The sequence below is a fragment of the Cetorhinus maximus genome, chromosome 6 (genome assembly GCF_964194155.1).
Source record: "Cetorhinus maximus chromosome 6, sCetMax3.hap1.1, whole genome shotgun sequence".
In the NCBI taxonomy this organism is placed as follows: domain Eukaryota; kingdom Metazoa; phylum Chordata; class Chondrichthyes; order Lamniformes; family Cetorhinidae; genus Cetorhinus; species Cetorhinus maximus.
This window is the reverse complement of record NC_135884.1, coordinates 94422436-94448273: the sequence shown is the minus strand read 5'-3', so window position 1 is coordinate 94448273 and position 25838 is coordinate 94422436. Positions and strand designations below refer to the sequence as shown.

At 44.1% G+C, this 25838-nt stretch overlaps 1 protein-coding gene across 1 annotated transcript; it reads right to left on the bottom strand.

The window, feature by feature from the left end:
• Nucleotides 1–219: 219 nt before the first annotated feature.
• On the bottom strand, nucleotides 220–18985 carry LOC144681356 (uncharacterized). Its single transcript, XM_078542952.1, has 3 exons — nucleotides 18885–18985; nucleotides 7615–8064; nucleotides 220–459 (listed from the first exon to the last, which is right to left on the bottom strand). The coding sequence occupies exons 1-3, from the start codon at nucleotides 18967–18969 to the stop codon at nucleotides 311–313; spliced, it is 684 nt and encodes a 227-aa protein (XP_078399078.1). The 5' UTR covers nucleotides 18970–18985; the 3' UTR covers nucleotides 220–310.
• Between the last annotated feature and the right edge of the window lie 6853 nt (nucleotides 18986–25838).

Genomic DNA, 25838 nt, shown 5'->3' with positions numbered 1-25838 from the left:
TTTCCAGGTAATTCTGTTTTTGTTTTGGATTTCCAGCATCCGCAGCTTTTTGTTTTTAACACATTTCCAATGCATTTTAAACAAGGAACATTTTTCTGGGATTTTTATTAAAAATAACAATTTGAACAAAGCAGTTTTGTATTACAAGGAGCAGATTTTATCTCTTGTCGGCAAACTCAAAACTAGATGAACAATACTCAGGATATATTCCAGAACAGAAAAACCGTCAATGAATCTGTTGAATTCTTGGGGCTGGAATTTCTAAACCATCACCTTTTAAATGCTTTTCTCCACTTCAAGCTGTTGACACTTACCCGACTGAAATGGTCTCATTGCATTCCTCCAGGATTCTGTTGGTCAGAGGAATTGCAAGACGAGTATCATTTAGTTTCAATGGCCCTTTCCCTGCGAGTTGAGTCAGTTTCTCTTTCTGATTTGTACAGTCAGAAAATGGTGATACTAATTGAAAAGAGAGCGAAAAAGATGAGGGACACTCAATATAATGAATATTATAAGAAATATTTTGATCGAATTATTTAAAAGACAAAACCTGCATTAATGTAAATCCAGTTTAGCTGTTCCAAGACTGTATTTGGTGAAGATATTTTATGTACTTTCTCTTGCAAATTGCAGTGTAATGTTTAAAAATTGCCAATGCTATGATTTCGGGCAAGTTTGGTGTCCATGTGATGTGATTTTCACTTCAAACCAATGCTAAGCTGGTGATGTAAATCTGGAGTCCGGTCCGATGTGACTCTGGAGTGAAGCAAAGTGAAACTCCCTGGGTTGGGTAGCCTTACACCACATTGATCTGACTTCACATAAAGTGTGAATCCAGTGTGGTGTCCAATCAGGTTTACAAAGTGCTCCACTGGTCCTTTGGAAACTTTGAAAAGCTACCTGTATTTCATTTAAAAGTTTAATCTGTGGACATTCTCCCGTTCATCTCTAAACATTTACATTTCTAGACTTAGGGAGGCAGCTTGTACACACATGTCTCCAGGCTTGTGTAGAACTCTGTCCTGTACAGCAGAGTGAAAAATCTAAAATAATAACCATGGGTATTGCTGAAAAAAGAAACATGTCGAAGCTTTTCGTCTTGCACTTATCAGGACACTTTGCAAGAATACTGAAGGGGAAAAAAACAATTTAAATTGTATGAGAAGAGAGTGCTGATTGGTTGGCAAGTGGACTCTGATTGGTAGAGATGTTGCTATGGAGAATGCACCAGTAATGGTGACTGATAGTAAACTGCCAAGCATTGATTGAAATTTAAACTAGGCAGCTTGACCCTGATTAGTCAAGGCATTGCACTGAGGAATGAGTCAGCGAACGGCTGTTACTTATTTTGCTGAGCTGAAACAAGCGCAGTGTATGTACATGTTCTTTCTGTCTGCAAAGAACAGGACCTTGTGTATTAATATATGTAGCTTCCAGCACACACAAATGTGCCACACTGTGGGCCCAACTGACAATCTTAAATTGGCTTTCAGCGTAATTCTTAGCACATTGAGGATTATTTAGCAAATGCTGTCCAATCGCGGAATCACATCTTATGTTGGACGCTGTGTTTTGAGTTTTGCAAGTAAGGGCTGGCTGGGTACAGTCTGTACCTTAGGTATGGCCTGTAGCTGAAAATGCTGGAAATGCTCAGCATGTCTGACATCATTTGTGGAGAGGGAAACTGCATTCAGTTTTATGTCAATGACCTTTTGCCTGAACTTTCTACCAAGTGAAAGGCACAGTGGGAGAAACAGTAACAACCCAAGTAAAGGAGAATGAGAGCTTCAGACTCTGGAAGTAAATCACTGTGATCGTGACAGAAGATTGGACACATTAGACCCTGAACACTCATCCTGCCAAATGACAAATGATTTCATATCTGTTGTTTTTAGGATGAATCCTTCTATTAAACTGCTTAACATTAGAACTAAAATGTTACTTTCTAAAAAATAAATATTAGTCTAGTTGGAAGAGACATCTTGAACTCTAGCTGGACAGGAACGAATATTTCTTTAATACTGTGGGTAGATATTTTTATGAGAAATGTACTTGAAAAGTTAAAGGAATGCATACTTCATAATCTGTATTTAGAATCATCAATTCCTTTCACTAAACAGCTCAGTAAATGAATTGTTCAGTGACATATAACAACATTATTTGCATAATTAAAGTTTTGATTTCAGTGTTTATTTGGGTTACATTACATAGCCCAGGCTTTCTACCTCCTCCTCCCCACTGACTGGGGGACATCTCTGGGGAGAGGGTCTCTGCTCTCCAGGAAGCTGTTCCCCTGACCTCAGACAACAGTCTGACCTCAGGGTCACTAATATACCAGAGGCAGTGCCACCGGCCTCCATTTAGGATCCTTCTGAAAAGAGACTCTGCGTGCTACTCACAAATTTTTTTTTACACTAAGCCCCCTTCTGCCAAACACGAATGTTGAATTCCTGGGCTGAGCCGGCAGCCCTTGTCTAGTGTTCAAATATCCAAAATTGTGGGAAATGTGGTGGAGAGCAGAATTCCCTCATTTACATACTCTTTACATAGTGCGATCTAGATATAGGCAGGTGTATTCTGGTTTGAAAGGATAAATGACCCCATTCCCCAGGGTAATGGAGAGGTATCTATTAAAGGAGAGGGATGTGCACAGAGGTGGGAACAGGGAGTAGCAGATCCCTGCACATACTTAAGAACAGAGATGTGGTAGGGGGTCCGGTTCAGCACGGAGATGTGGTAGGGGGTCCTGGCCAGCACCTAGGTGGGGATAGGGAGGCCTGGGCGATCACCTAGGTGGGGGTAGGGGGGTCCGGGCCAGCACCTAGGTGGGGGTAGGGGGATCTGGGCCAGCACCTAGGTGGGGGTAGGGGGTTCCAGGCCAGCACCTAGGTGGGGGTAGGGGGTTCCAGGCCAGCACCTAGGTGGGAGTAGGGGGTTCCAGGCCAGCACCTAGGTGGGGGTAGGGGGGTCTGGGTCAGCACCTAGGTGGGGGTAGGGGATTCCAGGCCAGCACCTAGGTGGGGGTAGGGGGGTCCGGTCCAGCACCTAGGTCGGGGTAGGGGGGTCCGGTCCAGCACCTAGGTGGGGGTAGGGGGGTCCGGTCCAGCACCTAGGTGGGGGTAGGGGGGTCTGGTCCAGCAGGTTGCCAATAATTCTTTTTCTGTTAAGAATAAAAAGAAACCATGGGGCAGAAATTTGCCGTCAGCGAGAAGGGGGCAGGGCCCGCTTGCCGGCGCGTAAAATGACGAGGGATGATGTTGGGCAGAACCCCCGACGTCACTGCACCCCATTTACATTTTCAGGAAGGAAGGGGCGCAGCAAAATCAGCTGCTGGCCCACTGACCTGTCAATGACCACTTGAGGCCATTGACAGGATCATTTAAACAATTGAAGAACCTGCCCGTCCAACCTTAAGGCCACAAGCCCCGGCGGCAAATAGATAAAACATGAAACGAGTGGGATGAGGTTTCATGCAGGGTTTTTAAAAGTTTAATAAAGTTATAGTGTAAATTATGAACATGTCCCATCTCATATGACTTTGTCACATGAGGGGGACATGTTAGGGAATTTTTTTTTTCTATTTTTAATCCTTTCCAAAGTGTAAGCAATCTCTTACCTTCAGGGAGATGCACATGCGCGAAAGAGCGCACTCTCGCTTTTGGGGAATCCCCCCCCGCCCGCACAGGAAGCGCAAAGCACTTCGTGTCGGGCGTCACGCCTTAATTGGGCCGCCCACATAAAATGGATCGGCTCCCCGCCCGCCGGAGATTGGGTCAGGCCCGCCCGCCCGACAGGCAGAAAAATCTGCCCATGGTGTAGAAAGAGCCTGCTCGAATAGTTAATGTACATAAAATACATGGTCAATCCATTCAAAATATTACTTTTATTCCCGGATTATTACATACCGACAGGGATATAACAAACAATATTAAGGGGGAAATATATTGATATCACGGTTAACTACATTCCCCGTGAATAAGCAAGTTCCTATTAAAGGCCTGAGCCTTACCTGCTGCCTGGTTTCTGTCAATTCCCTTACACTCTCTCATACAGGTATACTATTCTAAATATGGCTGCAGCAACTGCTAAGCATGCGTACGTCAACTTCCTTGACAATAAGGGGATCTACAGAATTATCTCCATCAAGCAGGACATAAAGAGGTTTGGCCTGAAGATGCACACTTCCACGAAGGTGTACAAGACCCGCTGGATTCAGGTGAGCAGAGGCAGCTCCGATGACTACGATAGCGGTGCACATCTCCGGGGAGTTGATGATCCTTATTTCAAAGCACGGGTCTTACTGCTTGGAGGTAATGGGAATGCTGGTCATTTGTGAAATTGGGAATTGTCTCTGATAAGTTGATTAATTATTGCTCCTGTCTCCGCAGAATCCCCCGAGGCTGTTAGAGCAAAAAAGGGAGGGGGCCAGCCTTCAGCAGCCTCGTGTGGTGGATAGCAGTGTGGGGCAGAGCTGGGAGCAAGTTCCTGGCACAAGCAGACCAACGCTGAAGAGGGTGTTTGATGCCTCTAGTGCGGCCAGGGTAGGTGCTCTCCATCAGCAACTCATTTTGTCCCATCTCACATAACCGTCAACATTTTCCTTGAACAGGACTGTAAGGGCACTTTTGTGAACAGTCTGTCAACTGTATCTGGGCAGTGGCAAAACCATTCCTAACCTCTAAATTTTCATATGTTAATAGGAGAAGGAGGACAAGACAATGAATGCCCGGAGAAAACAGCTCCGAAGCTTCTCGCAGACCGTCAAGAATATATGTGCGGTGCTCCAGAGGTCATGATGCCGCCAGGGGACATGGCAGACTCTCCCTCCATTTCATTAATGGAGGTAGAAATGGACAGCTCTCCACCAAGGGGGCTGACTCTGAGTGCCGGGAAAGGCCACACAGGGACTTGAGGAACAAAACAAAGTCCTGAGGGTGGAAAACCTAACCCACAACCTGGAGGAGCCACAAGCAGAAGCCAACACCTCCAGGACCCAATGGAGAAGATGCGGGACCTCAACTTGTACCTTCAGGAGCAGCGAAGGAGCCGCTCACCAGGTAACATTTCTGTTTCCATAGCCTGAATGCTCAGGAAAATTTTCTGTTTGGAAGGTGCAGTGCAGCACCCAGGCCACAGTGAGGTCCGCATAAGGAGCCAACATCTTTTACTTTGTGTTGCAGCTCCAGAGCCTCAACAATCCAACCAGGCCATGGGTGACATTAGGCTAGCATCCCCCCTGCCCCCCAGATCAATGCAGCAGCATGAGGATGTACCCTCATCAACTGCCTCACAGATACCCATCCATGAAGACACCCGGCTCTACAGTCCCGTTGATGGAAATGTAATTTCTCTCACAGCGTATCAAGTACTCCTACCAGACTCCAGAAAGCACCTCTTTGGGAGATGATCATCTATAAGACCATAAAACGTAGGAGCAGAAGTAAGCCATTCGGCCCATCGAGTCTGCTCTGTCATTCAATGAGATCATGGCTGATCTGACAATCCTCAGTTCCACTTTCCTGCCTTTTCCCCATCACCCATGATTCCCTTACTGATTAAAAATCTGTCTACTTCAGCCTTGAATATACGTAATGATCCAGCCTCTACAGCCCTCTGCGGTAAAGAATTCCACAGATTCACTACCCACTGAGAGAAGAATTTCTTCCTCATCCCTGTTTTAAATGGTCGACCCCTTACTCTGAGATTATGCCCTTTGGTCCAAGACTCTCCCAGAAGGGGAAACAACCTCTCAGCGTCTACCCTGTCAAGCTCCCTGAGAATCTAATGATTCAATAAGGTCTCTTCTCATTCTTCCAAACTCCAATGAGTACAGGCCCAACCTACTCAAGCTCTCCTCAAAAAAAAATCCCTCCATACCTGGAATCAACCAAGTGAACCTTCCCTGGGCTGCCTCCAGTATATCGTTCCTTAGATAAGGGGAACAAAGCTGTTCACAGTATTCTAGGTGTGGTCTAATTAGTGCCTTCTGTAGTTTTAGCAAGACTTCCCTATTTTTACACTCCATTCCCTTTGAAATAAAGGCCAGCATTCCATTTGCCTTCCCTCTTCCCTGCTGAACTTGTATGTTAGCTTTTTAGGATTCATGCATGAGGACTCCCAAATCCCTCTGTGCTGTAGCTTTCTGCAGTCTTTCTCCATATAAATAATATTCAGCTCCTCTACTCTTCCTGACAAAATGCATAACCTCACAATTTGCCACATTAGAACATATATCCGTATCTGTAGCATTTTTCATTCACAGTTATTCTGTGTAAATAGTTTCTGCACTTGATGCTGACGCCTACAGCTGTGAATGCAGGTCGGTGTCATCCTCAAGGAGCGTCAGTGGGTGAATGTAATATGTTCGAGGATGAACCCCACGTTTATCAAGACTCTGGCTTCTGCTATATGGGCTGCAGAGGTTCTGACCTGCTGCTCTATTTATGGCAAACGGTGTGCCTGGATCGTGAACACTGCCGCACCTACCCTAGCGAAACCTCCGCTCTCACCCATGAAGCTGAGCGTCATTAAAGGTGAGTACGATGCAAACACTAACGGTTTTCTCCCATCAGCTCGAGCCCAGACTGCTAAAAACATCATCCCTGATCTAGCTGAATCCTCCATCTCCAGTTAGCAGGCTTCAGCTGTGACTTATTTTCTCCTCCTTTTCTCCCATCTGCAGCTGCTATGCCCACCACCTTGAGAAGGAAGGAGTGAGTGTGGAGGAGGTGGCTAAAGAGAAAGCTCGTATGAACAATCACACCACAGAGAAGATAATGGACCTTAACCGGAAGGAGAAGCAGCAGCACCAAACCAGCCAACAGTTTAGAGTCACACAGGGCTGTGCTTGTCTAAAAGCATTCATTCCTTTTCCTGAATCAATCTTCATGTTCTTTATGTAACTATCATAAACTATTTGCATCGGTTCCGCAAAATAAAGAAACTGTGTATAAAAACTTAATGACTCCTGCCTCAATGTGTTAATAAGAGTCAGAGCCCTCAGCACCTTCACCCACACAAACACTGGAAGGAGACCACCTTTTCGCACTTTTAATTAAAGATAACCAGCTTAATCATGACGTATTCACTCTTTAAATAAAGGTAAACATAAAGAAAAATAAACCTTTGAATGGAATAATAAAGCAACAAATAAAATGGGCACCTATTGTATGTGTACGTTAGGGAAATGAGGAAATAACCTATTTGGACTAATTCATAACTGGCAGTGACTCCACCTACTATGCAAAAACCAATGGTGCTATAACCAGTAGTACTGGTCCATGCCCATAGACTCTGACCAGTTCTCCAGGGTCACAACCATCTGTGACCAGTTGAACTGGTTCGGACATCGCCACCACCATTACTATCACCAGCTGGGAACTGGAAGCAAAAGGCCATTGTATACTGGTCACACCTGGTTCCAGTCTTACTGGTTTCTCTTCATTCCCACCAGCCCCCAACCACCCTGCCACCCCTCCCCCACCACCTGCCATTAGCAGGAGGAGAGGAAGAGAAAGCCTGGGCCTATTTCTGTTCCTGTCTTTATTTATTATAAATCTTAGAGATTTTTCAAATGGAAGACAATCACAATGTGTAATTTATTATTCTACTTACCACATGCTCCTTCAGATCCTGTAAATTGTAAATAAGAAGCATTTTCGATGTGAACAGGACTGAAGTCTGTTCCGTGGATGTAAATGATATCACTCAGCAGCGATGAATCATTACTTGAAATGCTGTTGGTGAGAATGAAATTTTGACAACATTTCGCTCCAGTGGCCATGGCAGTTGAATAGGATTTAACAACATCGCCATGGGTTACGAACAGTTGGTCAACACGTTCTTTCCAAGTGATGCAGATTTCTGACAAAGCATCGGATGTAGTTGCTGCAACATCTTCCGTACAGATTGAAGGACCGTTCTCAATGAGATGAGCTTTTATTTCTAAGCCAGCTGGGTTTATGGACACTTTCAATGAACAGGGCCCAGGGCCAATATCGTGATGAGACGTATTAATGTTGCCTTGTAGGTATCCACAAAATGTAAATTCACCTCCAACTCTCACTGAAAATATAATCACAGAATAACCATTAATCCAACCTCCTAGAATTTTCTCAGGAATTTTTCTAATCAACGACTGTGACTTTGATGGAAAATTGAGAGAAATCCCACACGACTTGCATAATCAGAAATTCATCATCAACGACAACACCAACCTATATTTACAAAGGACCTTTAGAGTGTTAAAGAGTTCCAAGATACATCGCAGGAGGATTATCAAACAAAAATTTGACATCCATGGACATATGGGCCAAGATTCTGCCCTCGTCGGTTGGGCTCGGTGAGGGCAAGGGGAGAGGTCGGGGGGGTGCGAGGGGAGAGGTCAGGGGGGCGAGGGAAGAGATTGGGGGGGTCGAGGGGAGAGTTTGGGGGGTGCAAGGGGAGAGGTCGGGGGTGGCGAGGGGAGAGGTTGGGGGTGGCGAGGGGAGAGGTTGGGGGGGGCAAGGGGAGAGGTCGGGGAGGTGAGGGGCGAGTTCTGCGGGGTGAGGGGAGAGGTTGGGGGGGCTAGGGGAGAGGTTCGGGGCACGAGGGGAGAGGTCGGGGAGGCGAGGGGAGAGTTCTGGGGGGTGAGGGGAGAGGTTGGGGGGCAAGGGGAGAGGTTGGGGGCGCGAGGGGAGAGGTTGGGGGGGCGAGGGGAGATGTCAGGGGGGGCGAGAGGAGAGTTCTGGGAGCCGAGGGGAGAGGTTGGGAAGCCGATCACTGCCCGCGATCTGGGCCCAACTGTGATTTCATGTTGACGGCCAATTAAGGCCCACCTAGCGTGAAACGTGTGCTGCAGCGCTCAACACTGCCTGTGTGGGGAGGAGGGAAGCGAGCGCGGAAGTTCCTCCATGCGCGCGGGTGCATGCAGGAAAAGCTGCCTGAGGTACAGAGCTGCCTCAGGGAGATGAAGATTTTGAACAATGAAAAATAAAGATTTTTAAAATGTTAACAACATGTCCCCTTGTGTGACTCTCGTGTGGGCAGAGGGACATTAAGTTGGCATAGGGGTGTGGGGGGCATGGCAGTGGGTGGGGGCATGGGTTGACATAGGTTGGCATAGGGAGTATGTGGGGCATGAAGGGTGAAGTCTGGAGCGATGTTTTTTTGTTTTATTATAACTTTTATGTAATTAAACACGGTGCCAGGCACAGAGGCAGGCCGTGTACCCAGCCCAACTCTGCGCTGCCGATTCATTCCGGGGTCATCCACCCCGACTCCTGTTTCAGCCTGCATCCCCCGGCCGTCAGTCCCACATACGGGGGGGCCATTGTTATATGTCGTGTTCACAGTGCCGGGAATTCACCCGACTCTGCGCTCCCAACCCGGGGACAACAATCTGGGCCATAGTTTTTAAGCAGCACTAAAGGAAAAGCAAAAGGTAGAGAGGAGGAGAGGTTCAGGGAGGGAATTGCAGAGCTCCGAGTCTGAGTTACTGAAGGCACATCTACCAATAGTGAAACAATCAGGGATGCACAGAGAGCCAGAAGGAGAGGAGTGCAGATATCTCAGAGAGTTGTGGGACTGGAGGAGGTTACAATATCTGAAATAGACTCCCCAAAAATCCCAGAATTAAATAGGGACCAGAGGAGCCCGAGAGCAGGGAGCGAATTAGTGTTGGAGATGACCCTCGTGGCCGAAGAGCCTGAAGGAAGGCAGGTTATTAAACCCAGAAAGGAAAAGGGTAAGGACTTGCCTGAAGTAGGGCCAGCAGACACCTTTTTTCTGACATTAAATAGGGACAAAGGGAGCTCCCAAACCCATGAGCAGATAGGGAGTGAGATGCCTTCCCCAGTCAAAAAGCCATGAGGGAATGTAGTTGGTACTGCACCTCCACTTGAAGACAGAAGGGTTCCAAGGACATGGAACAAGTTAAGAGAAAGCCCATTCGCAAGCCAAAGGTCCTAGCTAGGAAGCCAATGATTGGTTTGGCCAGTAGCTTTATGGTGAATTTCAATGTGGAGCAGAAAATTCCCCAAATTGGCCCAGAAAGAGTGAGGGTAACACCTGACTTAGTTGAAAAACTGCCGGGAGGCACAGCAAGAGCTGACCATCCACTAGAGGGCAGTAGTGTCTCAAATGACACAACGTCTACCCACTGACTGACCAGCAGAGGGACCAACATCCAGATTGGATCCAACCTCTGTTCACACACCATAATGCAGAATCGCAAAGTGACTGGACAGGGCCGTGAAGGCTCGAAATGTTAACTGATTTCTTCTCCACCGATGCTGCCAGACCTGCTGAGTTTTTCCAGGTAATTCTGTTTTTGACTGGACAGGGTTACCCACCCTGTCTAAAACGATCCATAAACACCCACCAGCCTACGGTATGAATGCAGGAGAGGCCCCTGCCAGACAACCATCTTCCTCTCATCCAGGCCCAGAAAGGCTGGCCCAAGCTCGGGGGCCAACTGCTCGCCTTTGCTATGCCAACACAAAGGATCCAGCACCAGAAGCTGGAACTCTCCAGTTGTGCTAGCGCCTGAGCCAGATCCTGAAGTGGAATCCTCTACAGAGGCCCGATCCCTTTAAAACATCCCACTCTCCTGACCCTCAGCTCACATCCCGTCCCTGGGTTCAAACAGATGAACCCACAGGTAACAAATCTGGACAGGCAAGAGCTAAACTGGACAAGGGCAGCTCAGCCCTATGATCCCAGTGCCTGGCATCCACAGAGTGAGACGTCCAGCCTTCCCCTGTGGATTGTCCAGAGCAGCTTGACCATCACTTTCCCCCTGAGTACTAGCCATCCTGTAAAACCCCCAGACCCTTTCAAAGACACTTAATCAGGAGGTTGGAATGCCTGACCCCCAACCAAGGGACGTCTGGACTAGCACCGAATAGGTTTCCCCATTCAGATGAATTTCGAATCTTCCCAAGTCACCTAAAACTTTCCAAATTCCAGGACTGGATAATGTCCTTGCGGACACCCAGTCTGGGATTTAAATCACAAAAAGAAAATGCAGCAGGGAACTGCCATTTCCCCGCTAACAGTGTGTCTGATGTGCCAATGTGAATGAGGGAATGCATGTATACTTCTTCATTTCATATTCCTCCTCCTTAAGACCACATATATATAAAAAATTGAAATAGAATTCATATTTTTGCACCAAGGGTGGAGGTGTGTCCTGCCGAGTTGGCATGAAGAAGAAAAAAATCTAAAAGAAATTTGTTTATTTTCCATATTCTCCTGATAAAATTCTGTTTTTGAAAATAGACAAATGGCTGGACTGCCGCTACCACATGATAGTAGTTCTGGAAGTTTCAGAGCAAATTAAAAATGGACAAAGGCGAACACATCGAACCCCTGGAATATAACACTCCTTGCATGGTATAAACATTCCAGCCAAGCAAACACAAAGGATAGTAGATGAGACGTCTTCACTAGCCAGCTATGGACAAAGGCAGACCTATTTGGGACTCCTCATCTCTAAATTGTGCTAATGGTTCTCCAGTTACCTGCTCAAAATGTAATAGGGTTTAACAAGCGTGTCTCGTCAGCTGTATAGCTTGACCCAAAACCACCCTGTTACACGACTGAGATTTGAGCTGTTTGAATTGCTTTATGAACATACATATAAACAAGGAGCAGAATCAGGCCATTCAACCCCTCGAGACTGTTCTGCCATTTAATAAGATCATGGTTGATCTGATAGTAATCTGAAATCTGCATCCCAGTAACCACATTTAACTTATCACCCCTTGCTTATCAAGAATCTATCCACCTCTGTCTTAAAAATACTCAATGACTCTGCTCCCACCACCTTTTCAGGGAGAGAGTTCCAAAGACTCACGACTGTCTGAATGTAAAAACTTTGCCTCATCTCTGTTTCAAATGGGCAACCACTAATTTTTAAACAGTGACCCCTAGTTCTAGATTCTTCCACAAGAGGAAACATCCTCTCCACTTCCACCCTGTCAAGACTCTTCAGGGTGTTATATGTTTCAATCAACTCACCTCTTACTCTTCTAAACTCCAGCAGATACAAGCCTACCCTGTCCAGCCTTTTCTCATAAGACAACCCACCCAGCCCAGGAATTAGTCTGGTAAACCTTCTCTGAACTGCTTCAAACATATTTACATCCTTCCTTAAATAAGGTGACCAATACTGTACACAATACTCCAAATGAGGTCTCACCAATGCCCTGTACAACTGAAGCATAGCCTCCCTACTTTTGTATTCAATTCCCCTTGCAACAAATGATAACATTCTATTAGCTTTCCTAATTACTTGCTGTTCTTGCATCCTTGCCTTTTGTGATTCATGCACTAGGACACCCAGATCCCTTTGCACTTCAGAGCTCTGCAATCTCTCATCATTTAGATAATTTGCTTCTCTTTTATTCTTCCCGCCAAAATGGACAATTTCACATTTTCTCACATTAAACTCCATCTGCCAGGTCTTTGCCCACTTACTTAACCTATTTGTAGCCTCCTTGTGTCCTCTTCACAACTTACTTTCTTACCTATCTTTGTGTCATCAGCAAATTTGGCAACCATCCCTTCAATCCCTTCATCCAGTTCATTTATATAAATTGTAAACAGTTGAGTTCCCAGCACTGATCCCTGTGGCAACCACTCGCTACACCTCACCAACCTGAAAAAGACCCTTGGATGAGGTCCATCAGGACCCGGGCTCTTGTCAGCCCACAGCTCCAACAATTTACTCAGTCCCACTTCTCTGGTGAGTGTAATTTTCCTCACTTCCTTCCCCACTTCCATTTCCTGGTTTATAGCTGCCTCTGGGATGTTACTTATATCCTCCATTGTGAAAATTGATGCAAAATACCTGTTCAATTCATCTGCCATCTCCTTGTTTTCCATTATCAATTCTCCAGGTTCATTTTCTAAGGGACCAGCACTCATTTTGTTAATGCTTTTCTTTTTTAAATATTTATAAAAACTCTTACTATCTCTTTTTATATTTCTGGCTAACTTTCTCTCAGACTCTAATTTTTCCCTCCTTATTAGTCTTTAAGTCATTCTGTGCTGTTTCTTATATTCTGTCCAATTTTCTGGCCTTCCACCTATCTTTGCACAACTATATGCTTTTTCTTTAACTTTGATACTATCTTTAGCCTTTCTAGTTAAACATGGATGGTGTGTCTGTCCCTTGGACTTTTTCTTGCTCATTGGAATGTATTTATTCTGTGCATTCTGAAATATCACCTTAAGTGTTAGCCACTGCATTTCGATTGACCTATCCCTTAACCTAATTTGCCAATTCACTTTCGCCAGATAAACTTTCATGCCCTCATAATTACCCTTATTTAAGTTTAAAAACTTAGTCTCAGACCCACTCCCCTCTCCCTCAAACTGAATGTAAAATTCAATCATATTATGGTCACTGCTACTTAGGAGTGCCTTCACTATGAGATCATTAATTACTCTAATTTCATTGCATAATACCAGGTCCAGTATAGTCTGCTATCTGATTGGCTCCAGAACATGCTGTTCCAAGAAACTATCTCAAAAACATTCAATGTATTCCTCATCTAGGTTATCTTTGCCCATCTGACTTTTCCAGTCCATATATAAATTAAAATCTCCCGTGATTATTGCCGTTCATTTCTGACAAGCTCTAATTATTTCTTCCTCTATGCTTAACCCAACCATGTGGTTACTGTTAGCGGGCCTGTCCACAACTCCCACGGGGGACTTCTTGACTTTACCATTCCTCATCTCTACCCAAACCCTTTCCACATCCTGGATTCCTAAGCTTAAGTCATCCCTCTCTATTGGGCTAATACCATCATTTACTAACAGAGTCACCCCTCCACTTTTTCCTCACTTTCTGTCCTTCCTAAATATCCTGTACCCTTCAATGTTCAGATCCCAATCCATGTCCTCCTGCAGCCATGTCTCCATAATGGCTATCAAATCGTAATTATTTATTTCTATGTGTGCTCTCAGTTCATCATACAGCTTTCCGATTCCATCTTCAGTTGAGGTTTAACTTCAGAAGAGAAAATCGGACTCTAGCTTGGCAGCTGGCCTCTCTGGCCTCCATCTCTCTAAGAGTCTGATCTCCAGAAAGAATCCAATATTTTGCCGACAGAGTGAACTGATACCCAGGATATAACAGCACTTTGCTTCATCTTCAACAGTCTCAACCAGCAACCGAGTTCCGAGGATCAAGACCAGGAATTCTACCAGACAAAGCCCCCTGAACGAATCTTCATTGGACATTGACTTACTGGACTCTGGACTCACATGAAACCATAATTCTTATTTTTATCATGGTCTTTGCCCTGAACCCCTTTCATTCCCTTTTCCCTCTTTTATGATATGAATTCAAAAGTGTCAGACGTAGTGAAGCCCCTTCCTGCGTTTTGTGCATGTGTGTATAAAATAAACTACTCGCTTATTTTACCTTTCTCAAGTTTGCTGTGGGGTTATTAATAGAGGATTGGATCACTCCAAACTGAAGGATTGGGGAAAACAAGCCACCACTTATAATGGGGGAAATCACAGTCAAAAACACCTTTCTGTTTACAGATGGGTGATGAGAGGAGAAATCAGGGCTGTTCTAAATTAATCCCCCTCCTGTCCGTAACATGATGATGGATTAGATATGTGGTCGGAAACTCCTGTCAAATATGATTCCAAGATTGCGACAGTCATAATTATGGTGGCCAATCAGGAGAATCCTCATGGAAATGCCTGGCGACAGCAAACACCTGATTGCTTGGTTGGGTTTCAGTTACCCATGGTTTTTCAGTTACAGGCTAATTGTCTTTTTAAGTAGTTAAACCTGAAAATTCCACTACAAATTTACAAGGTGCTATGTAAACTTTATATATGTATTATTAATATCAAGATTTTGCGAAGAATATTGTTATAAATCCTATGACACACAATAGATCATTTAGAGGATTTAAAGTATAATTAAAATCACTGAACAGTTTTCATTAAAACTACATTTAACTAGTTGTCACCCTTGGGCCAGTGATTGCAATCTCACTGAACTGACAATGTTATGGGATCAAGCCCCTTCTAGAGTCTTGAACACATATCGAGGCTGACACTACGTTGCAGTACAGCAGGAGTGCAGCAGTCCCTGAAGTGTTGTAGTTTCAGAGAGACATTAAGCCTCGTCCCTGTCTATCCTTGAAGGAAGGTGAAAAGATTGCATGGCACTATTTGAAGAAGAGCAGGGGAGCTCTCTCCACGGTCCTGGATAATATTTATCTTTCATCCAATACCACCATCTGGCCATTTTCTCATTGTTACGTGTGGTTCTTGCTGTACATAATTTGGTTAATGTGTTTTTTGGTACTCGGTCAAGCCCTCACCCTTTCATTACAAACTGAAATTCTTTCTTTTATGTTGAGTAACAGTAAATAGGTTTCAGATTGTCAGGGAAAATCTTATGAAATGGTTCTCCCACTGTGGAACATGGGCCTAAACTTTACAGTTTTCAGTCTGTCAGAAGAGTGTGTACAAATCCCTAACACAGTCTCAGTTAGTGCAGCTCCAAGTCACATCCAGCATTACAATGATTTTCCTACATTTAGAATATAAAAGGTGATTGAAATGCTGCACTACTGTGAAAAATATAAATATCCCCTATTCCCCCCTAAACACTCCATTCCTCTACTGTTCCAGATCCCTTGTTTATTCTTCCATTTTGCCCTGCCTTTGGCAGCGAGCAGAGACCCTGCTTGAATTCTCATTTTTTTTAATTTTTAGATTACATAAAGTTTGTCCTGTTATGTTTTGGGGACTCACCATAACCCTGGAGGAAAGAAAGTGGGGCCTGGTTAAAACGGAGCATTCAGCCTTAGTGTACAGTTCCTATTGGCACAATTTTAATAGCTCACAGCAAATCAGTGAATGAGATACTCATCAGAAGCCTAGGCAGGAGCCTCTGAAATTTATGCAAATTGCAATCTCATGACATCAGTAATTCCTGCATTTGCTCCTTCTCCTATGAAGGTTAAAGATGAACATGTTTTAAGATGCATTTTTAACTTTACACCTGCTCAAACTGACAGGGACTTGATCTGTCCAGATCAATGGGATCATTGAACTGTCAGTGAGATCAGCAACAACGGAAAAGTTACTGCATAGAGTAAATATAAAGAAATGAAGTGTATTCTGCCACTGTGTGTTTCATGGACATTAAAGACCTGATCAAAATGGAACAGGCTTAAGTGGATAGATTACCTATTCCTGGAGGTGTGTTTTAATGAGTATCTTAAAGGAGCAGAGAATGGTGAAGAGGAAGAGGGTATTAGGGAGGGAATCCCAGATTATGGGACCTTGGTAGCTGAAAGCATGGCTGCCAATGGGCAGACAAAGGGTGGTGAGCTGCACAAGAGCCTGAGTCAGAGAAATGGAGAGGACTGGAGAGAGGTAGTTGTAGGGCTGAAGGAGGTAACAGAGACAGGAGGTACAAGACCACGGGGGGAATCAAACACATGGATGGAAATTTTAAATTTGAGAGTTGAGGAACCAGGAGCCAGTGCAGGCTGATGGGAAAGTGGGTGTTGGCCAAGCAGGACTTGGTTGAGGATTGGATACCAGTGGCAGGGTTTTAGATGAGCTGAAGTTTATAAAGGATGGAGGATGGGAACTAGGCCAGGAGAACCTTCTAGTAATTGAGGCTGGAGACAATGGAGGGATGAATAAGAGTTTCAGCCACAGGTGGTGTGAGATAGAAGCAGAGATGGGGACATTAGGTAGACATAGGTAGTCTTTGTGATGGAGAGGATATGGGCTCAGAGTCTCAGCTGAGAGTCAAAGAGAATGCTAACATTGTGAACAAACTGCTTCATCCCCAGTGGGCAAAGCGGAGGATGGACGGAGGAATGGGTTAAGAAGGATGTGACAGGCTAAAGTCAAGGGGCAGAATTTAGCCCTCGATGGGCGTGCGGGCCCCACCGGCTCGGTGGAGGGTGGGCAGCCGAACTCTGCCTCCGAAACGGGCCCCGCCGCCATTATAAGTGGCCGGGCCAATTAGGGCCCGCCCAGCGCACTGCCCGATGGGAAGCGCTATGCGCTTCCTGTGCGGGGGGGAGATATTCCCCAACTGTCAAAGCGAAAGAGCGCACTGCTCCCTGAAACTAAGGGCAGAATTTTGCCCTTGGTGGGCGTACAGGCCCCATTTTAAGTGGGCAGGCCAATTAAGGCACAGAAGAGCGCACTGCTCCCTGAGGCAAAGCTACTGACAGGTAAAAAAACACCAAAAATAGAAAATATTAAAATTATTAACATGTCCCCTCATGTGACATGAGATGGGACATTTTAATATGAAACACATTAGCTTTATGAAACTTTTTAAAAACGGACATGAAACTTCATCCCGCCAATGGATGAGGTTTCATGTATTATCAGAAGCCCGCTGGGGCTCCTGGCCTGCCCACCAGCCTTAAGGTTGCACGGTCAGGGTCTTTAACAATCTTAATTAGCTTGTCAATGGCCTTAATTGGCCATTGACAGGTTGGCGGGTGGACAGCTGATTTCGCTGTCCACCCACCTTCTGAAAATTTGAAGGGACTGGGATGATGTCGGGGGTTCCTCCCGACTCATTTTCCCGTCGGCGAGCTGGCCCCGCACCCAAATCGCCAATGGGAAAATCCTGGCCTAAGTGCTGTCTCAGGGAGAGCGCTGAAAGTTGGAGCGCTGGAATCAAAATAAATATAACTGAAGCCAGCAACATCAACAGAATGACTTCTTCTTCTTCTTCTTCTAGCCTTTCTTGCCACCTTCCCCTGGTTGTGCATTCTGATCTCCTCCTAAAAAATAGCAAAATAAAAAAATTATTAACATGTCCCCCTCATGTGACAATGTCAAACGAGATGGGACATGTTAATAACTATTACATAAAGTTTATTAAAGTTTTTAAAAACAGACATGAAAACTCATCCCACCAGTGGATGAGGTTTCATATTTTTTCAGAAGCCCAATGGGGCTCCTGGCCTGCCCACCAACATGAAGTTGGACGGGCAGGTCCTTTAATTGTTTTAATGATCCTGTCAATGGCCTCAATTGGCCATTGACAGGTCGGCGGGCGGACAGCTGATTTTGCTGCGCCCCTGCCTTCCTGAATATTTAAATGACGTGGGATGACGTTGGGGGTTGCTCGCCGCCGGAAAAATTTTGGTCAAGGGCTTTGATATTGTCGACATTTAAATGAATGAAGTTAGAGCTCATCCAAAACAGAATATTGGAAAAGTGGTCTGTCAATGCAAGGACAGTGGAGAGATGCAGAGGGAAAAGCAGCATTGTTAATTTAATCTGTGACTTTAATGAAATGAGCTTGATTGAGATCTTACCCTCAAAGGTAAGAGTCTGTTTAGAGAGTTCACACTGCTCCCTCCTTCTGCCTGGTCTGTCCACTTTCTCAACCTGAACCTGCCAGCGAGGAAGAAACTCAGTAATAAAAGCTGATGTTACACAATTCTCACAAAGGAGGGCTTTATAACACTGAAAGACATTGCTGCTGGACAGCAATTGGACTGATTTCTCTTACTGGAGGAAATTTCAGTATTCTAAAGGACCCGTGTGAAATTTCTAATCTTTTATTCAGTTATTGTACTGCAGCATTTGTCTGATATCTTTGTTTCTGTAATGGTCTGAATTAGTTATTTTACCTTCTATAAAGCAGTGTAGCAGAGTGTTACTTTCTGTCTTTCCTTTTGACAGTCAACCACTGGAAATGTACACAAATTCCATTACACAACGTTAGTATGAAATAGGGTCAACGTTAGTGCTGAGATACACAAGCCTTCGGATGTGTATCTGTATCCCATTGGATCACCAGCCTGGTACAACCATTGAAAGTGAAATGGGATTTTAAAGATACAAAACAAAGGAAGTGCTGAAAAATGAATTACCTTTTCCAGTGTGGAAGCAGAAGAAATATAAAATAAGATATTGACACTTCATCAGCCTGGGAAAGGAACTTGTTTTGAGAGGCATCTTCCACTGGATTCCTGCTCTGGAAAATCAACATTTTCAATATGGGATCATTGAGTGAATATTGCTTAAATGCTGGTTATATTTAAAATGTGTAAAATTAAAACTTAGTTAATTGATTAAACCTCTTTGGATCAACATCCAGTGACACAAAATGAAAGGATGTCAATCCTACTTGTGATCATTGTCATCAGTGAATTGGTTGGGGGGAAATTATTTCGATTTTGGTGGAGAGAGAAGCTCAGATGGAGATTTCAGGCCACATGGACACAGCTGTGAGTGGCCATGTGAAGCAGGACTGATAGGAGCTGGGGGAAGCTCGTCTGTCCCCTCTGTCAATTCAGGAGGAGACCAGAGACTGGAAATAAAGACGGAGGCAGTGTGACCATTAAATTAAATTACTGAGCTCACTTCTGGTCGCATTGAAGATGGTGTAGAGGACAATAGTAAGACTGCTCCCCAGTTTAAAGGATAGAAAGGTTAGGGAAACTCAAACTCCACAATCTAAAATCTACACGCAGGAAGCTATCAGCGATGCATATAAAATATTAAATGTTACAGATAAGGTGAACCCAGAGTGTGGCTGTTTTGGGGAGCGGAAAGGGGGGGTGGAAATTCCATTGATCCTGAGTCAGGAAACAGGGGCTGAAACTCACAATTAACCCGTGCAATTACCATTGAGACAGGCAGAATGCAAACTTCATGTTGTCGCCTCCCCTCACAGAATCACAGAATTCTTACCGTGCAGGACGAAGCCTTTCAGACCATTGTCTGCACCAGCTCTCCAAATGAGCAACTCACCGAGAGCCATTCTCCCCGCTTTTCCCCATAACCCTGCACATTCTTTCTCTTCAAATAACAGCCTCTTTCCCTTTTAAATGCCCTCATTCTCAATCATTTGATGAGTGGGAACAGTTCCTCCCTGCCTACCCTGTCCAGACCCCTCATGATTTTGAATACCTCAAAGAAATTCTACTTCAATCACCAGCCAACTTTATTACATTCACCAAACCCCAAATCTTAAAAGATGAATCCTAATTTGGGGGAGCACTCAGGCCCCTCCTAAATTTTAAGACACATACTAGACTAGTCAGATATACACTAGACCAGACTAGCAGCATTGAAACAGTGACCCTAGAATTTTAATTCCAATTACACTGGCTTCCCACTGTTTCTGGAGGTTCCCACAGCCCTCGGAAACAGCGGGAATTCTGTCTACACCTTACAAAAGATGAGCAGGGAATGGGAAAATGCTCAATTGGGAAATTCGCTCCTGATCCGGAGCCAAGATGCCAACGTTTGTGCATAGATTGGATCACCAAGTGGGTGAGCCATATCAATCTCACAGATCAGAAGGAGCATTGCTGGGTTCAGACAGCCCTCTCTCCACAATCCTAGGCACAGGACTGGAGGAGGTTCTGAGAACATGGGGCATGTGGGCACCAGAGTTACACCCAAAGTCATGCACTAGTCCTGTACAAATGTGATGCCCCCTTGCAGATCCCACTAATCCTGGCAGGGTCATTACTGGAGGAAAATGTGAGGTACAACATCAGACCAGGAAATTCAGCAACAGTGTGTATAAATGTCAACTAAACAGTACACTTGTCTAGGTTCATCAAATACTTCACACAGAATATTCTCTGAATATAATTATAAATTATAAAATCTCCATTCTATCAAACCACATACTTATATTCAGAAGTTTGCAAAAAGCAGAAAACTATAGGATTAACCCTTAGCATTCCAAACACAACAGTCAGTGTGCTAACTGTTTCAAGTTCCACTTCATTCAGGAAGGAAGGTTAGGTTCAGGACAATAAATTAATGCAAACAGATTTATGATCCTCATCGTACTTTATCAATCCATACATAAATAGTGAAAGAATACAAGTTAAAAAAATAGTAAAACAACACCAAATCCTGACCTGTGAGTTGATGATTCCTGGACACTATGTGAATGCACAATGTAGGAATTCTGTACATGCTGGAAAATTTGCTGTGATGTCAGTTTTGCATTGACGACCAACTTCCTTAATCTCATGGGACAAATGGAGCTAAGTTTTGTGTGTTGATTATTTGTGCACCAGCATAATGTAAATGGAAATGTGAAAACAGCAGCATTAATATTCAGTGTGATGTCATTGGTTACAAGGCACAATCACTGATCTGGGCTTAGACCGTCAAGAAATGTTTTCCATTAATGGACTAAAAGATGTGCCTAGAACAGTTGTGTTGCTAACTAAAAGAGAAAAAAAAATCTGAAAGGAAAGGAAACAAAATTGTGGACATGGTTTCTGGTCTGAAATGGAACTCAATGTTGAGTTTAGAAGGCTGTGAAGTGCCTAATTGAAAGATGAGTGAAATTGAAAGGTGCTGTTCCTGAATTTAAGGACAATGTTATTTTCTGATGTTATTGAATGATCGTGTAACTCATGAAGTAAGCCAGACATTAATATTGTGACAGTCTCAGAGGAACATGCCAGGTGGTGAAAATCCTGCATGGAGCGGGATAACATTGGATACTGAAATGATTAACAATTTCCCCAAATACAATGTGAATATAAATATTCATTTAAAGAATATTTAAAAATGCAGCACTCTGACTATTTTCTCATCCCAGCAAGTGACAGTAAGAACACTACCATCTGCATCATTGTGTAATACACTCCTATTCTTAGAGATCCTTGTTCCACTTACTGTGAGCAACTGCACAGTACGTCAAATACTATTTATAAAATTCTGACATCTGTTACTCTTAAATTTGTCACATATTGAAGGCTATGTCACAATTGCACCTGATTGGCTGAAACATCATATTTGTAAAGAGCAATAAACCACACCTGAGTAGAAAGGGGAGCAACCAGTAAATAAGTCACACATTAAACTGAGGCCCCATTTGCCCTTTGAGGGGGATGTAAAAGATCCCCTAGCACTATTTTGAAAAAGGAGCAAGAGAATTCTCCCCAGTATCCTGCCCAATATCTCTCCTTCAATCAACATCACAAAAAGCACATCATGTGGTGATTATCACATTGTTTTTTGTGGGAGCTTGCCGTGCACAAATTGGTTATCTTGTTTCCTACATTACAACAGGGACTGCACTTCAAACCTACTTCAGTGGCTGTAAAGCACATTGCGACATCTGATGGTGGTAAAAAGCGCTCTATAAATGCAAGACTTCCTTTCTATAAAATAAGATAAAGAAGAGCCAATTATTTCCTGTTCATTTCTCTTGAAACCCTGGTCTTTAAAAAGAAGAAAAGTTGGAGATTTTGAAGTAACTTCAAATCGACAAGTTTCCCCATCAAGAGCCATTAGTCTCTCATTGATTTTAGAATAGGCATGTTTACTCTGATAGACTTTGTGCTCTGAAAGTGATACCAGATTTAATACAGCTGCCCCTTAGCAGCTTGTTACAGAAAGGAGAGAGGAAAACTGAACTTCTTTATCCACTCGCCAACCATCCATCAGCAGGAGGTGTTTTTTGAATTGTTTTAAGCAGGCTGTGGCATGTTTGCCAAGCCCTCAGTTTATGGGGTCTTATTTGAAGTAATTCACAGCAAACTCACATTATGATTAACTCAGGGGGTTAGAGGGAGGTGTATTCACAATGTCCCACTCCACTATGCACTCACACACAGTAAGATAGAGAAAAAAGAAAGTTTTACAACTATGGGTAGTAACAATAAAAGAACCACAGAAATAAATATTAATTCACATGATTATCAGGGTCCAGAGTCAAAGTCCAGTGAGGCGTTCTTTCATGTAGGAGCTCGGGTTCAGCTAGCTGAAGACCAAAGTTGCAGAGCTCTCTTTACAGTTGGTGCCGATACCGCAAGATGAAGTTGATACACAGAGACTGGGTCAGTTCTGCAGGTGATGGTAGGAAATCTTCCAGCAGAGACAGGCTTCGAGGAGCAGGCTGTTGTTCAGCCTGGAGTCCTGTTCCTTGGTGTTCATGGGTTGGATGTGAAACAGCAGGCTCCTTGTGAGGCCAAAGATGTAATGTTAAAACTGACCAAAAGACCAGAGGCTTGGGTCATGTGACATGGTTGGATGCCTGTGCCCATCCCCCCCATCTCCATCATAAATGGATATCTGGGCTCTTTAGATTTGATTACAGCCCATCAATGAAAAGATTAAAAACTATGAGGTAGGCAATGGGAAACCAACTCAGATACCCTTCCCTTGTAAGTGGCTCAGATTCTAATGTGTGAGACTCGAGATACAATCTTCCTCAGGGCTGAACACAATGGATGGAAGGAATAATCTGTGTAAGGTAAATAGTGGAGAAGGAGCTCAAAATTAAAATTTGGGGCTAATTTTTCGAATGCAGGGAGACTCACTGGCTGATTGAACTTATTAGGAAATTGGGGAGGTACTACGCGAGATTCTCCTTCAATTAAATTTAATAAGGGGTTTGGAGTGGGTGGGAGAGGATAAGAATGTCCAATGAGCTATAAACAAAGTCAATACCAACTTTTTACAGCACAGTTTCAGTGCTCTGATCAGGTCAGAAGCTGGATTAAGACACTGATGTACTAATTGTAGAGATAGGTGAGTGTGGAGTTTTGGTAACAACAGCATGTTTAACAGTTTAGAGATAGATAACAATCTGAGGGAAGAGGAGTTGTGGGGGGTGGGGGTGGAAGGGAATAACTGCTTTTTGAAAGAGGTTTGGTTGGTGCCAGAAACGAGGGTGAAGTTGAAAATATTGAGCATGGAATTGAGAAGAGGGATTGGTGCAGTTGGGAACAGGGTCAGAATGGGGCAGAGAGAGTAGGTGATGAACATAAATACCTGGGGATGGAAATGTAGGACTATTATTTCAAAGAAAAGAACGAAGAAACGTACACGACAGGAACAGGCCCTTCGGCCCTCCAAGTCTGCGGTGATCATATTGCCTGTCAAACTAAAACATTTTACACTTCCGGGATCCGTATCCCTCTATTCCCATCCTATTCATGTATTTGTCAAGCTGCGTCTTAAACACCACTATTGTACCTGCTTCAACCACCTCCTCTGGCAGCGAATTCCAGACACTCACCACCCTCTGGGTAAAACACTTGCCCCGTACATCTCCTCTAAAGTTTTCTCCTCTCACCTTAAATCTATGTCCCCTAGTAATTGACTCTTCCACCCTGGTAAAAAGCTTCTGACTATCTACTCTGTCCATGCCACTCATAATTTTGTAAACTGCTATCAAGTCGCCCCTCAATCTCCATCGCTCTAGTGAGAACAGTCTGAGTTTCTCCAACCTCTCCTCATAGATAATAACCTCCAGACCAGGCAAACCTCCTCTGCACCCTCTCCAACACCTCCATATCCTTCTAGTAATATGGTGATCAGAATTGCACGCAATATTCCAAGTGTGGCCTAACCAAGGTTCTATACAGCTGCAGCATGACTTCCCAGCTTTTATACTCAATACCCCTGCCAATGAAGGCAAACATGCCATATGCCTTCCTGACTACCTTATCCACCTGCGTTGCCACTTTCAGTGACCTGTGGATCTGTCCACCCAGATCCCTCTGCCCATCGATGCACTTAAGGGTTCTGTCATTTACTGTATAATTCCCACTGGTATTAGACCTTCCAAAATGCATAACCTCGCATTTGTCCAGATTAAACTCCATCTGCAATTACTCCGCCCAAGTCTCCAATCGATCTATATCCCGTTGTATCCTTTGACAATCCTCGTCACTATCTGCAACTCCTCCAACCTTAGTGTCGTCTGCAAACTTACTAATTAGCCCAGTTACATTTTCCTCCAAATCATTTACGTATACTACAAACAGCAAAGGTCCTAGCACTGATCCCTGCGGAACACCACTAGTCACAGCTCTCCATTCAGAAAAGCACCCTTCCACTGCTACCCTCTGTCTTCTATGACCAAGCCAATTCTGTATCCATCTTGCCAGCTCATCTCTGATCCCTTGCGACTTTACCTTCTGTACCTGTCTGCCATGAGGGACCTTGTCAAAGGCCTCACTGAAATCCATGTAGATAACATCCACTGCCCTTCCATCGTCGATCATCTTTGTCACTTCCTCGAAAAACTCGACCAAGTTAGTGAGACACGACCTCCCCTTCACAAAATCATGCTGCCTCTCACTAGTACGCCCATTTGCTTCCAAATGGTAGTAAATCCTGTCACGAGGAATCTTCTCCAATAATCTCCCTACCACTGACGTAAGGCTCACCGGCCTGTAATTTCCTGGATTATACCTGCTACCCTTCTTAAACAATGGAACAACATTGGCCATTCTCCAGTCCTCTGGGACCTCACCCGTAGCCAGTGAGGATACAAAGATTTCTGTCAAGGCCCCAGCAATCTCCTCCCTTGCCTCCCTCAGTACTCTGGGGTAGATCCCATCTGGCACTGGGGACTTATCCACCTTAATATTTTTCAAGACGCCTAACACCTCCTCTTTTTTGATCTCAACATGATCCAGGCTATCTACACACTCTTCCCTAGACAAATCGACTACTAAGTCCTTCTCTTTGGTGAATACTGATGAGAAGTACTCATTTAGTATCTCTAGTACTCATTTAGTATTTCAAATCTTTTCTATTATGATCCACAGTTGATAAGAGAACTGTATGAATACTGCAACAATGCTGCATCATAAAATTCAGACAATAAGAAAAATTCATCAGGAGATTTTAATTTGAAATTAACTTTATATTTAAAGAAATAACTTGCGTTTGTATATTGCCTTTTATGACCTCAGGATGTCCCAGAGTGTTTTACAGCCTATTAGTTACTGTTACAATAGGAAATGCAGCAGCCAATTTGTGCACAGCAAGACCCCATAAACAACAATGAAATAATGACCAGACAAAATGATTATGGGGGCATTAGCTGA